Source organism: Alosa pseudoharengus, unplaced genomic scaffold, assembly GCF_046254945.1.
Source record: "Alosa pseudoharengus isolate Yale_2024_CS ecotype anadromous, Long Island Sound unplaced genomic scaffold, YU_APseudo_1.1 YU_APseudo_1.1_scf_13, whole genome shotgun sequence".
Lineage (NCBI taxonomy): Eukaryota > Metazoa > Chordata > Actinopteri > Clupeiformes > Clupeidae > Alosa > Alosa pseudoharengus.
In genome coordinates this window covers 32,174,047-32,191,902 of record NW_027468598.1, presented here as the reverse complement: position 1 = coordinate 32,191,902, position 17,856 = coordinate 32,174,047, and the positions used below count along the sequence as shown (strand labels likewise).

The 17,856-nt window shown below is 43.4% G+C and overlaps 1 protein-coding gene across 4 annotated transcripts; it reads right to left on the bottom strand.

The window, feature by feature from the left end:
* Nucleotides 1–623: 623 nt before the first annotated feature.
* On the bottom strand, nucleotides 624–17,511 carry sh3bgr (SH3 domain binding glutamate-rich protein). 4 transcript variants are annotated; one of them, XM_076282855.1, is made up of 10 exons: nucleotides 17,377–17,511; nucleotides 16,568–16,753; nucleotides 15,116–15,196; nucleotides 11,678–11,914; nucleotides 10,957–10,983; nucleotides 10,740–10,769; nucleotides 9,445–9,471; nucleotides 7,806–7,832; nucleotides 2,933–3,005; nucleotides 624–969 (listed from the first exon to the last, which is right to left on the bottom strand). In XM_076282855.1, the coding sequence occupies exons 1-9, from the start codon at nucleotides 17,419–17,421 to the stop codon at nucleotides 2,979–2,981; spliced, it is 687 nt and encodes a 228-aa protein (XP_076138970.1). In that variant the 5' UTR covers nucleotides 17,422–17,511; the 3' UTR covers nucleotides 624–969; nucleotides 2,933–2,978. The 4 variants fall into 4 exon arrangements, with proteins under 4 accessions (XP_076138970.1, XP_076138971.1, XP_076138972.1 ...); XM_076282856.1 differs by lacking the exon at nucleotides 9,445–9,471; XM_076282857.1 differs by lacking the exons at nucleotides 7,806–7,832; nucleotides 9,445–9,471.
* Between the last annotated feature and the right edge of the window lie 345 nt (nucleotides 17,512–17,856).

Here is a 17,856-nt window from a genome sequence, read left to right as displayed (position 1 = left end):
CCAAACAATTACTTAGAACCCTTTGAAGGTACTAGAACAGGGACACCACCAGAGAACCGATCCACAAGGCATCACGAGACTCATGTGGATAGTTCCCCAGAACTCCTGACCCTCATCATAAGGTTCTAAGCATATAAAAACAAATGTCGAAAAGAAACTTTTGTGGGAGTGTGTACCAACAGAGAACTTGTAATGTTATTTAATACTCAGAACCTAGTGGTTGTGGTGTAGGGACTGTGTTTGGCAGTGCTATGATCACATTCATTCACAGCAGTATAAAACACTCATCAGAACAAAAGTAAATTCAAGTGAGCTAAAATGAAGGCCTGTGTCCAAGACAATAACCGACTCAGATGTATGATGGCTACCATGGTAACAGCATTATTGATCAGACAACATAAGGGTAAGAAACACTTTTTTTTTTAGAAAAATCTATTCTATTTTTTTTTTGTATGTACAACAAAGAAAGTGTTCTAACAGATTTGAAAGTCTGATGTGAGATTCTAAGTATGAGTTATTGTCTGTATTCTTCTGGATTAAACCCAAAAGCTGGAAGCTGCCACCGGCATCATCAGCAGCAGAACAATCTGTGTGTGTGTGTGGGGGGGGGGGGGGGGGGGGGGGGATCACACAGCAGCAACAGCAACAAAAGAATTGAGTTTTCGTTTGAGTTTTCGTTTTTCTGTGTCCACTGGGAGATCTCGAGGGTCCAGAGGTGTGAAGGCCTTCATTGGTCAGCAGGGCTTCAGCCAGGGCTTGTGTCCAATGAGGTGTGTGTGTGTGTCTGTGTGTGTCTGTGTATGTGTGTGTGTGTGTGTGTGTCTGTGTGCGTGTGCACGTGTGTGCGTGTGTGCATGTGTGCGTGCGTGTGTGCGTGCGCGTGTGTGTGTGTGTGTGGAGGAGGGGAAGGGGATCTTGGAGTTTCAGCGAGGATGGGGCACAGGCTAGGTGGGGACGGGACACTCCAAGCTGTGGGACAGAGGGAACAGACAGTGAGGACACCGTGCCACCATGACCCTCCACTGGACAGAGTAGAAATCACAGACAGTGAGGACACCGTGCCACCATGACCCTCCACTGGACAGAGTAGAAATCACAGCAACTTCAACTCTTCTGACAGGTCAATCATGGAGCAGTTTTACCACAAAATATCGGCTACAATAATATGATCTCACCAGTACTGAGTTAATCTCTATTAGACTCTGTTTTCTATTGCATCCTTTAGTGTGTACCATCTTTGGTCCTCAGATTGAGTCTGCTCTTTTAGCTGAGGGGGTGTAGTGAACCTTCACAGCATATCTTTGCAATGGCAACTAGAGACCTCAATGCAGGGACTCTTTAAAAGCCCATTTTCTCTCTGAGGTTACAGCAAGGACATATCTGTCCAAGTGACGCAAGACAAGGCAAATAGAGAGAGAGAGGAAGTGCAGTGGAATTCCAGGAGGGCCACAGAGTAAACATTTATTAGCACCTCACATTTGTCTTGCGCGCAACAATATGTTGGGGACGGCAAGTGCTGCAACAATGTGGCAGCAGAAGAAAAATGACCCTGAGCACCCATCTGCTCTGTGCTCTCAGGCAGTCTGCCACCTCATGGGCGTGCACACACACACACACACACACACACACACAAGCTCATACACCAAACACACACACACAAGCTCATACACCAAACACACGCACACACCAAACACACACACCCACACACAGGCTCATACACCAAACACACACACAGGCTCATACACCAAACACACACACACAAGCTCATACACCAAACACACGCACACACCAAACACACACACCCACACACAGGCTCATACACCAAACACACACACACGCACACACCAAACACAGACACAGACACAGACAAACACACACATAGAAAACACACACAAGCTCATACACCAAACACACACACACACACAAAACACACACATGCTCATACACCAAACACACGCACATACACACACACACACAAGCTCATACACCAGACACACACGCACACACACACAAACTCATACACCAGACACACACGCACACACACACACAAACAAGGTCATACACCAGACACACACGCACACACACACAAACTCATACACCAGACACACGCACACACACACACAAACAAGGTCATACACCAAACACACACACACACACACACACACACACACATCCTCCACTCACCCCCACACCACCTCGGCTGGCTCCGTCTGCTCATGGAGTGTTTTTCGCTAGTATTATGATATGACATAGAGGCAGTGTTTGGCCCTCAGAGTGCATGGTGAATGTGCTCGTGTCCTCCCAAGACCCTCCTCTCCCTCCCTCCCTCCCTCCATTTCCCATGCCGAAAGAGCAAACAGTTCATAAATTCCGTGTTGAACTATAAGAGCAACAAGGTTTGGCAGTGTTATTACATGGTGTTGTAATTACTATTTTATGACCAGTGACCGAGTAAAATGAATGGCCATCTGGAAGGGGGGAGAGGAAACAGGTACTCAAGCAGAGTTCTTTATTTTAAAGAACCAAACCCTTAAAAGAAGACCTGCTAGAACCTACAAGCACCTCTTAGCCAGGGTACATGAAGAGAGCTTGGCCTTTCCCCACTATCAGCTAGAACTGCAAGAAACTGGTGTAACTTTGAGTTATATGAATTACAAGACACAGGCAGTCTGATTTTGTTGCTTTAGCTTACTGTTTTCATTATTTGATTAATAAATAGATATTAAATTCATTATTTTGAAAATATCCTTACATTACAGACTCAACATTGTTGCATGGTGCTTTATATTTTACACATTGCATGGTTAGACTCAACATTATGGCTATGCAGCAGTCCTCACTCAGCAGTCATGACCTGCAGCTCCACCTGCTGGTAGGTAGTGAAACTGACAGAGCAAAACCAAAATGAGACAAACCACAGCTATTTATTTACCTTGACGACAAAATCAGAAATCCTTATCCACTCCAGGTCGTGACCTCTAGTCTTCCTCCTCCTCCTCTTCTTCCTGATGTGGAAAGACAAAGCTGTGGCATTACTGGCCCATTTGATTGGCAGGGTAGGTCTAGAATATTCACTCTATAGTCTGAGGAAATAGTTCAAGTTCACTATATGGGGGCAAAAACCTGAAGTAATAAGCAATGCAATTAATTAAAAAGAAGACCATGTCTAATGATACTGGTCGTGTATTGTAAAATCGTTGATTACTGATCATGCTGTGCACATTGGCTTTTGACCAGATTTGGCAGGATCAATTCTAAACTCTTACGCAATAAGTAATCATCAGTGCAGTTTGTAAAGAAATGTTGGACAGTGCTTTTGGATAAGACGGAAAGAGTTCAAAATTATGGTAGGAGTCACCCCACTCATGGAATGAGAGAAAAAAATAAGAGCCTAGCTGTCACCCCCAAATAGCAGCTGACTTGGACATGAATCTGATCTAGATTTGGACCCAGACGCAGACCGGGATCAGATCTGGATCAGATCTGGGAAAGCACCGTTGGAACTATGCAAGTCCGTAGCCAGTTCCATTCCTGAAAGAGTTGGTATATGGGGCTGAACGTATTTTGGCAATGACACCTTTACAAGATGCCTAGCTAAGGTTAGACGTGTTAACATGGTAAGGTTGGACTGAGAATAGGGAAGAATCATGCTATGAGAATGGAGATTCTGATGTGTTTGAAACATACTAGCCCATGTCTTAAGAATCTGACGTGTTTGAAACATATTAGCCCATATCTAAAGACTCATGTGTTTGAAACATATTAGCCCATGTCTAAAGAAACTGATGTGTTTGAAACATATGAGCCCATGTCTAAAGAAACTGCTATGAGAATGGAAACTCTGATGTGTTAGAAACTAATAAATACTGTATTAGCTCATGTCTAAAGAAACTGGGGTGGCTTTGCACGTGTGGGTGCACAATTCAGGCGAAGATCATTTAGAATAAAAACATGGACATCACCACCATGCTACAGATGCAACTCGCAGTCCATCCATGACTAAAAGACAAGAATCACATTGTGACATCATGCTAACTTCATGGCACTGCTATCCGGCTATGTTTATCAATTCCATAGTGCAGGTTGCTCAGGCTATGTTCTAACATCTAAGTGAAGAAGAGAGCTAGACATCCACAAGTCAAGAGCAGGCAAATGACAAAGAGTCGGCCAATTTCAGCCAAAGCCAAAAACCTGAGTGTTCTCATGTCCGAGTGGCAGGCATCTCTCTATGAGGGCCTTCTGAGAGCAGGTGCCACCCTGACTTTGTGTCTTCGTCATTCTACTTTATAACTAAGCACATGGCTAAACAAACACATACACTGCACACGTTTCTTCATTTCTGAAGAGTTAATGGGAGACAATAACTTCTTATAAACTGTTCATAAGCAGCCACATAAAATCTATGCACCAATCAATGAAAAGCTAGACATCAGACCTCCTGCAAAGCCTCTTCTCAATTAACCTATTGATCATTTCTCTTCCACAGGCATCTGCACAATGTATCCCTTTTGGGCAGGGAAAAAACACAGATAGGCAGGCCAAGAAGCAGTCCTTGAACAGTCACTCTCTCAGTAGATATGTTACTGTAGGTTAAAGCACAGAGAAGCTTCACTGATACACTGATTTTGTGGAAGAACGAACACCTTGCACAAAGAAACACAACAGAAAGACAATCACTGGTGTGGTTCAAGGGAGCCTAATGGTCAGGTGTAAGCCTGCTGTTTGACTTTAGTCTGGCCAGCCCTGCACCCTAAACAGCCTTCGTGTGGAAGAGGACTGCAGGGAAACTCAGACGAGCGGTCAGCCGCCCTGTCGCTAATGTTAGCCGCGGCAGCACAGCTGTTCCTGACTGTCTCACTGTGACGCAATGGGGTCGAATGTTTGGAACATGATTCAGCCGCCAGCCAACACCACAGACAGCACATACAGTATGAGGCGAGAGAAAGAGCCTCCGACCGCACACTTGCACTTCTGCCGTTCACAGAGGAGACTCTCTGCTAGCCATAAAGCGGCTAAATTGCCAAGAAATGGATGTCATTATCAACGTTACAGCCATTCCAGTGCCGTTCAAGAACAACAGGATATGTTTTCACAACATAGGTGGATGAAAGGAGAACAATAATAAGCATGTGGTAACATGTGCAGGGGGGAATTCAACACAGGGTACAACTCCACACCCAGACAGGAAAATAAAAACAAATCCACAGTTGTAGCAAGATCATGCATACATGTACACAACTTCCAACTACAAGGATCATCCAACCCATGACTGTAAAGCAAACATGCAGTGCTCTCCCACACTAGTGACGGAGATAGGATACCTCGGACTCCTGGGCCTCTTCTTCATCCTAATATGGAGGGGAACGGAGTCATAATTGCAGTAATTGTTTTTGTTTGGAATAGGTCAGAATTGTCAAGAGACCTGGGAATGTCAAAAATGGCCAACTGTGCAGACTGTAATCCTCAACATAGATAAACAGAGAGAGAGAGAGACAGAGAGAGGAGTATGTGTATGTATGTGTGTGAGAGTGTGTGTGCGCCACTGAGCGAGTGAGAGAGAGAGAGATAGAGAGAGAGGGAATCTATGCATATGTGTGTGTTAATAAGGTGCTGTATATTGTAAACATGTATGTGTCTAGCACATAGCTTTAGTCATAGGTGTCTTGTACTGCATGTAACAGACTTGATCATTTTGTGTGTATGGTGGGAGCCGAGTGAAAACCTGTGTTCATTTCCTATCTTCATTTCACACTGGACAGTAGGCTAGCAAAAAGGTGTGTGTGTATATGTGTGTGTGTGTGCGTGTGCCTGTGTGCGCGCGTGTGTGCGTGCATGTGTGTGTGTGCGCGTGCCTGTGTGTGTGTGTGTGTGTGTGTGTGCACGTACGCGTGTGTGTGTGTGTGTGTGTGCGTGCGTATGTGTGCCTGTGTGTGCCTGTGTGTGTGTGCGTGCGTATGCCTGTGTGTGTGTGCGTTTGTGTGCGCGTACGCGTGCGCGTGTGCGTGTGCCTGTGTGTGTGTTTGTGTGCACGTATGCGTGTGTGTGTGCGTGCGTGCATATGTGTGCCTGTGTGTGCCTCTGTGTGTGTGTGTGTGTGTGTGCCTGTGTGTGCCTGTGCGTATGCGTGCGTATGTGTGCGTGTGTGTGCGTGCGTATGTGTGCGTGTGTGTGCCTGTGTGTGTGTGTGCGTGCGTATGTGTGCGTGTGTGTGTCTGTGTGCGTGTGTGCGCATGTGTGTGCGTGTGTGTCTGTGTGTGCGTGCCTGTGTATGTGTGCGTGCGTATGTGTGTGTGTGTGTGTGTGTGTGTGTGCCTGTGTATGTGTGCGTGCGTATGTGTGTGTGTGTGTGTGTGTGTGTGTGTGTGTGTGTGTGTGTGTGTGTGTGTGTGTGTGTGTGTGTGTGTGCGTGCGTGCGTGCGTATGTGTGTGTGCCTGTGTGTGCGTGTCTGCGTGTGTGTGCGCGTGTGTGTGTGTGTCCTGCCACACACACCATCCAGCTCCTCTAGATGAACACCAACCCATGCAGCATGAAGGTGGAGCCGAAGAGAAGTGAGAAAAAAGGTGTGAGTGTAACAGGGGGGAAGAGGAAAGGGGGCCGGTGTGTGTGTGTGTGTGTGTATGTGTGTGTGTGTGTGTGTGTGTGTGTGTGTGTGTGAGACCAAGGAAACTGTATGAGAGAGCTTAGAAGAGAAAGTGCTGGATTACATAAGGACACGTTGAGAATGTGTGTACACACACACACACCACACACACACACACACACACACACTATCGTCTATATTTACACACACACACATGTGTACTGTTCATGTGTGGGGTGGAAAATGGAGGAGTTGATGGGGAAGGAGAAGATGGTGGGGGGAGAAGATGTCCAGAGCTACAGTACCTCACTGGCAGGATCTTCTTGCTCCTGCAACCAAGAGGAAAGATGGGATGGCAGCAAAGATGGGAAGAGAGGAGGAAAGAACAAAGGGATGGATGGATGGATGGATGGATGAAGAGATGAAAAGTTGGAGAAATGGAGAGATGACTAAAGCAGAGCAGTCTGAATGGGTGTGGGACAAGGGGAATGTTTTGGGAATGCGTGTTTGTCCAGTTCAACTCTGAAGTTCCTCTTTGGAGAAAAAAAAAAAAAGTCTCTTGAGTGTGGAGCTTTTGCTTGGTCTCCTTAGGAGGGCTACATTTATCTGGATGTTTTACTGGTAGCCATGGCAATAAGCGTGTAGAAAATCAGATATACATGACCACTAGATTTCTTTAAAATGAGTGTAAGTCCACAGTACAGTGCATCGTAAATAAAGCAACATTTCAGTACTGAATCCTTATACAAATATGCGGCTCTGCCATAATGTAACAGAGATTACTCCTATTAAGCACTGCTAAAACTGTAACATGAGACAGATTTGTTAAGCTCAGCTAAAGGCCACTTGAGAAAGAGACAACATATGCACAGGTTTTAGCTGACTCATCTCAAGATGCAAACATGTTGATGTACCCTGCGTGTTAAGACATGGTGGTGCTAAGTGCCTAGCCGCCTTCACTGGCTAAGTATTTGGGCTAAAAATAAGGGGTCGGCCATTTTGAGTGTTGGCAGTTGGGTGGATGCCAGGTAAACTAATAAACCGCAAGCATGGGGCATGGGGACGAGAGAGGAGGCAGGATCAAAGGCACTACAGAGCAGTAGCGAGAGAAAATGTATGGGTGGATATATATGTGCCGAATGTAATGTGAAAAGGAATGAAAAATAATAATAACAAAAACAAGTAAATAAATAAAAAAAAAAAAAAAACATGATGTCAATCTACCTCAAGCTTCCGGAGCTCTTCTTCTTCCTAGGAGAAAGAACAGACTGGGTCACAGGTTTGGGAGGGAGGGAAACAAAGGTAAAAAAGAACCATAGAGAGAGAAAGAGATAGAGAGAGAGGAGAGTGAGAAAGAGAGAGAGAGATAGAGATGGAAATAGGGAGAGCTGGATGAAGAGTGCAATATGGAGTGAGTGAGAGATAGAGGCATGCTTTTGGAAGAGTGTTTGTTTTGTTTAATGGAGTCTACAGGGATGTATCAGGCTGGCAGGAAGCAGCTACTAAGGAGAGATGAGGAAGAGGAGGTTAAAAAAACAGAGGAGAGGAGCGAGGGCAGAGGAGAGGAGAGGAGAGGAGAGGAAAGAAGGTCGGGGGGGGGGGGGGGGGAGAGAACACAGACTCGAGAACGACGGCAGATCACAAGGCAGGAAAAGAAAGAGAAAATAAAACAACACAACAAAAAACTGAAAAAAAGAACAACAATAACAACACCGGCCATCCTTCAGCTGATCTGGGCAAAGCACACCCACACAGCCTAGGACTAAGGGACGGGGGGAGGGGGCAGGAGCAGGGCTTGGGAGCCATGTTACCTCGGACATCAAATCCTCTTCTCCCTGCGAAAAAGGAAGCGGAGAGGATAGGGGGTGGGGGTGGGGGGGGGGCAAAGAGGGGTTCATTGGCATGGAGTAGACATAGAGGCACACATGGGGACAGGGGGTGGGGGGGGGGGGCAAAGAGGGGTTCATTGGCATGGAGTAGACATAGAGGTACACATGGGAGGAGAGAGTTATCAAGGAGGAAGATATATAGGCCTATATGTTGGGCACTATCGGAAAGCTTATTAGCGATCAGTTAAACTCATTCATACATTACGTTTGTTCTAATTTGGCCTGGTGTCATCTTTGATGACTATCACTTCTCTACGTAAATGTACTGCACAGTATGTAGAATGTCATGCTTGCACTTTCAAACATTTGCATTTCCATGGGAATATGGTGACATATGGGAGTATGTCAAATGTTATGCTCATACTTTCAAACATTTATATTTAACGGGGATGTGTTTTGTATTCTTTCTAAACAGAATAAATGAGCTGTGTGATCTGTTAATGCCATGTATTTCGTTAGTTGACTGGAGAGACTGACTTTGACAATGTTGTTTTATATATATATATATATATATATATAGATTTCTCTTAGCTTTTAGATCTTGCATCTGAATTAATATCTGATGGAATTTTTAGTCAGTGGTATGAATCAATGCACGAGAGTATCCAATTAATCAATGTATCCAATTAATGCATCCAAGTGGGCAAAAACAATCCATCTGCGGAAGATAGAAAAGGGGCAGTAGTGGTAGTCACTGGGCCTACAAAACGAGGCGCACAGGTCACTATGAACAAAGAGAAGTAGGGGGGTTAGCGTCTCTGTGGAATACTAATAGCAGCCAGAATCACAGGGATGCACACCACACGCAAAATACACAACAACAAAGTCCAATCAAATCAAATCCAATTCAATTCAAGGAAATGTTTTAACTTATAATACTTTTTCTCACAGACACAGTGACTACACCAGCAAAGAGAGGATGAGAGAGATAAGTACTACAGCTACACAGAGCACACTCCAAGAGTCAAATCTACCTCGGACATGGGTTGATCGTCTTCACCCTAAAACAATGGATAGTGATTATTAGCGTTTGACTTAGCATAGCTGATCTATTCTTTAGCAAGTCTTTGTTTAACATTCCCACCATACTCCGGCCCTCTGGAAAAAAGAGGACAACAGTATTGTGCATCTATCGCATTCTGGCAACATCGTATCTTAACAGGTCAGGTCAAACAACATCCCAATGTCAGAACTCAAGGCGATACATCCCATATCTGGTGGTTGTAAAGAATAAGGTTCAGTTAACTGTCAGCAAATGTGACATGATGCAAAAAAGTGTAACTCTGAATATCTCAACAACAGCGCCCCTGGAACCCGAAAAGTCACCATTTCTGTGATCTAAACATTACTTTGCTCATGGTGGCTTTGCCTCTATCTGCAGTATCTATTTTGCTTTCATTTTAGTACCGGCCTTAAAAAATTGCCATTTCAATACATTTCTGTCTGTGCACTTGTCAGAGCAGTTGACATTAGGATATGGTGCTCCGATTAAAAAAAATAATAAAATCACATCACATAATGTAGGAAACCTTAATGTGCCTAGTTGTTCTGTTCATAAAGCATCTTTGGCCTCATTCTGCATTCAAGGCCACAATGCTGCAGCTGACCATGAGGCACTGGGCAGGCAAGCAAGACGCTGCTTTGGTAGATTCCTCATATTGCCAGAGGGGAAGGTGCTAGCAGGACAGTAGCGCGCACACACACACACACACACACACACGCACACACGCACACACGCACCATCTGGGCATAAGCATGTGGAGTCATGTGGTTCAACACACAGAGCATAATAATGAGTCCACCAGTAGCACAGCACCTGGATTAAAAACACCTCCAGGATTTAAGAATTGTGAATTTGGCCTTGATGTGAGCCAGTACTAGTGGACAGCCTGGCTGATATAGAGGTCTTATACTGCTGCCATATTAAATCCAGGTCAAACCAGAGGCGCTGTTGTTGCACACAGCTGAAGCTGCCCTACGTCATGAAAAATGTTACACGTCCATTACGCCTTGCAAGTGTAGGAACAGTTAGTCATACTCATCAAATACAGCACACCTTGTTTATAGACCCCAGACTGCCATGTTAACATTATTTTTGCCATCAACATCACTGGCGACAACAGGACTGGCTATGACAATGTTCAAAGATCCTTATCTATGATTAATGTAAGAATATGTAGGGCTTCCTTCCACGCTAATAATGGGTTTCTTTGAAGAGTTATAAAATAGTTTTACATGTGGAGGAAAGAAGTTATTGTTTCTATCTTACCTTTTCATCTTCGGCTTCTCCCTCAACCTCCTAGAAGATGGAGGGACAAAACAGAAGCTCAGACAGGTCATCTCAGTACTGTTACTACTTTAGCAGGATAATCAGACTATTTAAAGGCATTATTACCTCTATCAATACTTGTATTGTATGGATAACATAAGAAAAATACAAAATTATAAATATTATTTTTCAAATATGTTTTCAGTTAGAGATTTACCTGGGGTTCCTCCTCTACACCTCTTTTCTGAACAAAAACAAAATAAAAAGAAAAGTTGAATTAGACACAGCAAGACATGGCTCGTCATGGCAACACTTGACAAGGAAGAGACAAAAGACCTCTAGAAACTCCACTCGTGCCGATCTACATTAGCACAGGACATCACTCACGGATCAAACCAACCACTACCACTATGACTACACAACCAACTACGCCACTACTACAGGGAACAGTGTGCCAAAGACTTGACTTGAATGAGACCGACAGGGGCAGTATTATCATCCACAGGACAACACGAGGCTGCAAACAGGAACACTGGTGAGGATGGAGTTAGGAGGAAGGGGGGACATTTATGGGAGCGGACCAAGGTAGGAAGTGAACAACATGGGTGACCCCAACAATCAAACAGTTCTAGAATGTCAACACAACCAGGAGAACATGGAGAAGGTAGGGAAGGGTAAACTAAGGTTTACAGTCTATGGTGTGCAGAGGAGAGAGGAGTGAAAACACAAACCGCCAGGACAATAGTGAAGAGGAAAAAAGGTGAAGATTAACAGGGGAGTGCACACAGGAATGGGAGGATAAGGGACGTGAAGTCAAGATCAAAGGAGAGGCGACATGAACAAGGAAGGATTGAAGGAGAGAAAGGGTTGATGCAAGCCCAGGGAATGAGACGGAGGAAGGGAGAACACAAAAGGTTCTAAAGGTTGGGAGCAATTACACTCTCGTCTTCCGCTGCCTCCTCTTCCTCTTCCTCCTCCTCTTCCTCCTCCTCCTCTTCGGCGGCAGCTTCTGTTGTCTCCTTCTCAACCTCTTCTGCCGGAGCGTCTGCAGGAGCCTCTTCCTCGGCCTCCTCTTGCGCTGCGTCCTCCTCCGCGGGAGCTGCCTCCTCCTCCTCCTCCTTCACCTGCTCCTCCTCAGCATGTCCGTTTTGCTCCTCCGTTGGCACCCCCTTTTTCTAGAGGAGGAGTGAAGGGAGGGGCGGGGAGGGGCAGCGCGATCCCCAAACGCAAGGACAAAGTGGAGTGGAGGAAGAGGAGAGAAATATCAAACATGTTAGAATACATGACCATCAATGTGTGTGTGTGTGTGTGTGTGTGTGTGTGTGTGTGTGTGTGGAAAGGAGGGAAGGATGCTTGGGAAGATTAGGGAAGACATTTGAAGGAGAAGAGGAAAGCGGTGAAGCATCCTCCTCCTCTGGCGTATCCTTTAAGGAGAAGCCACCTGCTCCAGCTTCCTCCTCTATCACTCGTTATGTGTGTGTGTGTGTGTGTGTGTGTGTGTGTGTGTGTGTGTGTAGGAAGGGTTGGAGGGAGGATGTGAGGGGGAGATCGGGCACTAGAAGGAGGGGGAGAGAAAGGTAGAGAAAGGTAGTAAGTACAATTACAAACAGCAGGCCAGGAGACAGGATCAGAGACTCCTCCGACGTGGAATGTAGAAGAGTGTGTGTGTGTCTGTCTATAAGTGTGCATGTGCATGTATCTGTGTGTGTGTATGTGTGTCTGTCTGTAAGTGTGCATGTGCATGTGTCTGTGTGCATGTGTGTGTAAGTGTGTATGTGTGTATGTCTATAAATGTGCATGTGTATGTCTCTATGCGCATGTGTGTGTATGCATGTATCTGTGTGTACTGTATGTGTGTGTGTGTCTGTCTGTAAGTGTGCATGTGCATGTATCTGTGTGTAAGTGTGTCTGTCTGTAAGTGTGCATGTGCATGTATCTGTGTGTGTAAGTGTGTATGTGTGTCTGTCTGTAAGTGTGCATGTGCATGTATCTGTGTGTGTAAGTGTGTATGTGTGTCTGTCTGTAAGTGTGCATGTGCATGTATCTGTGTGTGTGTAAGTGTGTATGTGTGCCTGTCTGTAAGTGTGCATGTGCATGTATCTGTGTGTGTAAGTGTGTATGTGTGTCTGTCTGTAAGTGTGCATGTGCATGTATCTGTGTGTGTAAGTGTGTATGTGTGTCTGTCTGTAAGTGTGCATGTGCATGTATCTGTGTGTGTGTAAGTGTGTATGTGTGTCTGTCTGTCTGTCTATCTGTAAGTGTGCATGTGCATGTCTCTGTGTGTGTCTATCTGAAGAGTATGTCAGAGATTTTCAAGAGCTGAACACAGCAGACTGTACAGACTGTATGACATCATATGCCAGCCACCCTCTGGATGTACTCTCATTACGAACTGGAGAGAGACATCTGTGGTTACAGCAATACTACACTCCGTGCTGACAAATACAAATGTACTGTATGCATTCATTTTTAACAATGAAAAACAAAACTTTCTGTTGGAACTGAAGTTTGAATTAGTGAATTTAACTAGTTACTTGTGAAACAATCAAATCAACAAAGTTGAATTTTAACAGTATAATAGAATGCTTTAACAACTGTAGGCCACAACTATGCCATGGACATGCTTGACAAAACATACATTCTAATGTCAACACAAAAAAAAAAAAACACAGCAATAGATATTCATTATAAGTTAAACATGTAAAAAAGAAAACACATGCAAAGATTATTAGTCACACAACGGACAACATGGCAACAAATGGCCTCAGTCATGACGAACAAAGCACGGGAACAGAGGAGGTAACTGATGGAGAAAAAACACCACACAGGTCGCTGGGGTCAAGCATGACTGGACAAAGATATGATAAATGGTGATAAATAAGTCAGGGAATTACTGTCGAGTCATCATCCAGGGGTTCCTCAGCATTGGTTCCGTTCTGGAGAACAGGTTCTACCACCTGCTGAGCTGCCTGTGCCAAAAGAGATGTGTCCGATTTGATGAGTCAAACCAGATGGACTCCCAAGAGCCCAATGGACTGTTAGAAAATATCAAATCACTTGCCATATCAATGAAAAAAAAAATCGACTTCTAATCCTTAACTTTTTAATTAACACCAATATCAATACCAATACCAATACCAATACCAATACTGTCAAATTAAGCTAATGACTCCTCACAATCATTTAACTGTCGGTTCAGTTCTTTCAAAAAATGAAAGGAAAAAAAAACCCTCTGCCGTTCTTATGCAACCTTGCCTCTGTAAATTGGAAGCAAACAGAGCCTCGGTCCAAGCCATAAGCAATTCCAGACAATCAGCACATAGCTTCAGGAGGATGATAGGGAGGGATGTCATTTCATTGGCTGTTGAGGTTGCATATCAGCAAGTTTTCACCAGTATTATGGGCTTTAATACAGGCATCATATATACTATATTTCCTATACCATCTGTGCAATGCTGAGGGGCCTTATGTGTACTATATTTTCTATACAGTCTGTACAACGCTGAGGGCAAAATCAAGATTAAGCCACATCCAAACAATCAACACACCGTTCTAATCAAAAACCTTTCCGTATCAGGCATAACCGAAAAAGGGAATGATGTCATCAATTCTACAATTACAGGGAGTGGCTACAACCAAGAAAAAATTATAAACATCTACATGGAAGGAAATTATATAATATTTTAAGCCAAAAATTTACAAATATGATACAAATATTACGATAGCTACCAAGAGCCTTAAAGAAAACATAAACAAGAGAATGTTGATTAGTTTTGGTCTCACACCGACCTTTAATTGGCTTAGCTAAATTCAGGGACATAAGAGTGTGCTGTTACGCATTACCAATTTCCATCCAAGCATAAAATCCAATGGGTTTCTTTCATGATCATCCACGACAAAATAGTTAACTTTAAGTCATAGATCTTAAAGGCAGCCGTTATTAACGTTATACTTTCCCACTGCATCATTGCCATGCAGTTACAGTAGCCTAGCTGACCTTCTGGCTCTCATAAAACACCTAAACTACTACTGTTATCCAAGGAGTTTAGCTTTGGCCCAACAGAGACGTTTGCATAATATAAGCTTACCAACTTAAACAAACAAACACAAAAAAACGTTTAACTATTGTAATGATCATATTCTGTAAGCCGCTTCGGACAACAGCGTCTGCTAAATACAATAACCATAACCATAGTTTCTGTGAAGGAACAAATCAAAGACTTTAATATGCATGTCCTATATCAAAACAGAAAACAGATTATTTAAGAATTAACACATGGCCAGTGAAACATTTAAGATGTCAAACAGGAGAAGTCAAATGCAGACAAACAACATAATAACAACATCAGTGACACAGTGAAAAATAGGATCCCAACCTTAAAGCCAAGTGGAGGTGGAATCCCCAGGAAGGTGTAGACATCGTTGTCTTCCTTAGCATCAAAAAATGTTTCATAGTCCTATAAAATTGAAAAACATCATATCACATCATTCATATTCATATATATACACCGCCATTAATCCATTCTTTTATTTTGTCATCGATCCTATATGTGACAGTCAAGATATGACATCAGGTCTTTTTTAGAACTTTGCTGGACATTCCTGACATCAGTCAGTGTGGTTACATGCAAACAAACAATCAGATTTCACTCTGATTTAATTCTTTATTCCAATCTGATTTCACTCCGATAAATTTATTTACTTTAATTAAAAATGTCATGTAAACTGAGTTCTCCGACTGAATTCCAATTTTATAAAATCGAAGAAGATAACCTGGAGAATTTGATTTCACTCCGATTAAATTTGTCATAACCAAATAGTCCATTTACAGATGGAGTTTAGAACATTCTATGGAACCTTACATTGTTGTGGAATGTTATTTGAATGTTCAAAACTCTTCTGCTGAAGGGTACTGGGAATCAGATTTTTACTTGTTCACTTAGCATGTAAACTGAAGTAAAGAGTATAGAAGTATAATATACTTCTATACTCTTTGAACTGGAGTATTCCAAATTCTGATAATACTCCGATTGGTGCTTTACTCCAATTGTTTTGCACATGTAACCGCGCTCACTGACAGTTCCTGACACACTGTGTAGGCCTATCAAGCACAGATCCTATACTCACTAGTCTCCTGGGTTAATCTACTAATGTGTTAGATCAGGGTACAAACATTCCCAATTTAGACCTGGACTAGTCAGGTGACTGCAGACACTCAACCTTATGTCACAGTGTTAAAAAACGGGAAACAATTCCAGCATCCGAATCCTGATCCGGATCTGGATGAACATGTTGGGGGACCAAGATATGGCAACTTAGCTTGTATGGCGCTAAAAGGAAAATTTGGCAATTAGAATCCTCAAAGGTGTCCTAAGATAACGGCTGTCGATAAGATGGAAGTATAGACGCACAATATCATCGTTATCGGTACAACATTAGTATTGACAGATAACAGCTGAAGAATTGTATTATGGGCATCAGCAGATGTGATTTCTGCAGATATTCCTAGCAAATGACTATTATTGGCACAACCTAATTGGGATTCAGATACAAAATGAGTTTGAAAACATGGACATATTGAATATCAGCAGATATCCAATATTGTGCATCCCTATGCCTTCTCTCCGATAGCCATCAGTCAAATTCATCCATTTAGGAACAGATTCTGTAATGGGAAGACAGCTTCCTTGCCATAAGATCTTCAGATTGACATTAACATGAGACAAAGAGTTCTGATGTTTTTGGCTTTCTGTACTGAGGTCTCTGATATCTTCCAGAGTGCGCCTGAACTCTACACACCCCGCAGAGTGCGCCTGAACTCTACACACCCCGCAGTAGCTCTCCTCGTTGAAGATCTGTGGAGGAAGAGGAATGCCGTTCTCTGGCTTCTTTTCTCCAGGGACGTTCTCCCTCATCCACCTGCGGTTCTCCTCGTTGCAGGCGATGTCCAGCTGTGTGTAGTCGATTTTGAGAGCTTCAAGAAAGCCCAGAACATCCTGTTGCTTCTTCTTGATCTGAGAGGAAAACATGTATACCCATTTTGGCCCACTGAAACAAAAGCTATGAAATGTGTGTCTGTTTAATGGCAACTATACTGGATTTTTTTTTAAATAAACATGAACAGACTGTAGCCTAACTAAGACATAAGATGGATAACACGCATTATTGCATTATTAATGATAATGTTTTTGGTGAAGGTGAAGTCATAGGCTACTCCAAATTCGTTGTATTATCATTCAATATTAGCAATATTTATTATAATACACTGGTAGGTGTTGAAAGTTAGAAGAAAGTCTGTGTTACAGCTTTGTGTTATTTATTCAATAGTAGGTTCTCGGCGTTTTTGTAAGGGATTGCTGTTGCAGGTTTGGAATGTCAGCGACACTGCCGAGATATATAAGGAAACTGGCAGGGTGGCTTCTTGGCTACACGTCTGACCCACAAATTAGTGGCTCAGCCTACTGACAAAACGCTTTTTAAGGTGCCCTACATTTTTCCACATTATGCGGCATTAACTTTTGCCAAACTTTTACCAAAACCAACAAGTATTTCTTCGTGCACATTCCTACATATTGTCCAAATAAAAAACTAGTTTGCTAAATAAAAGTTGCACATGACAAGTCTTGAATTTGCTTACCGCTGTGGATCCCGATGAAGAGGCTAGAAATACTTTAATAACCATCTTGATGTTAGACTGTGATTTGTGAAGAGAGCCAACTAAAGTTCTCTTAAAAGACACAGCCTGTAACGTTAGCCTTCACTCTCGTTAATCGAAACGCACAGGGCAGGCTGTACTGCGTGCATCAACCACACCAACGAGGCTATTTTTGTCCCCAAGCACACCTCTGTGGGATTGGTGGGTTTGGTTCAGGGGTTCACTGGTGACCAAATGATTGGCAACTTCAGCTGTCTGTTGACTTTGGGGACACCAAGTTAGACTGTAACCGCGCAACTCATTATGCATATAAGGACAGAAATAGCCACCAGTGCATGGTCGCGAGTGAACAAAGACGTCAAGTGTTACATTGCAACAATGTAGCATATGCCTAATGTAACCAATGTTCTAAGATCAGTGAAGCAACGTTGCAAGTTACTTACCGTTTCCTAACTAACCTAC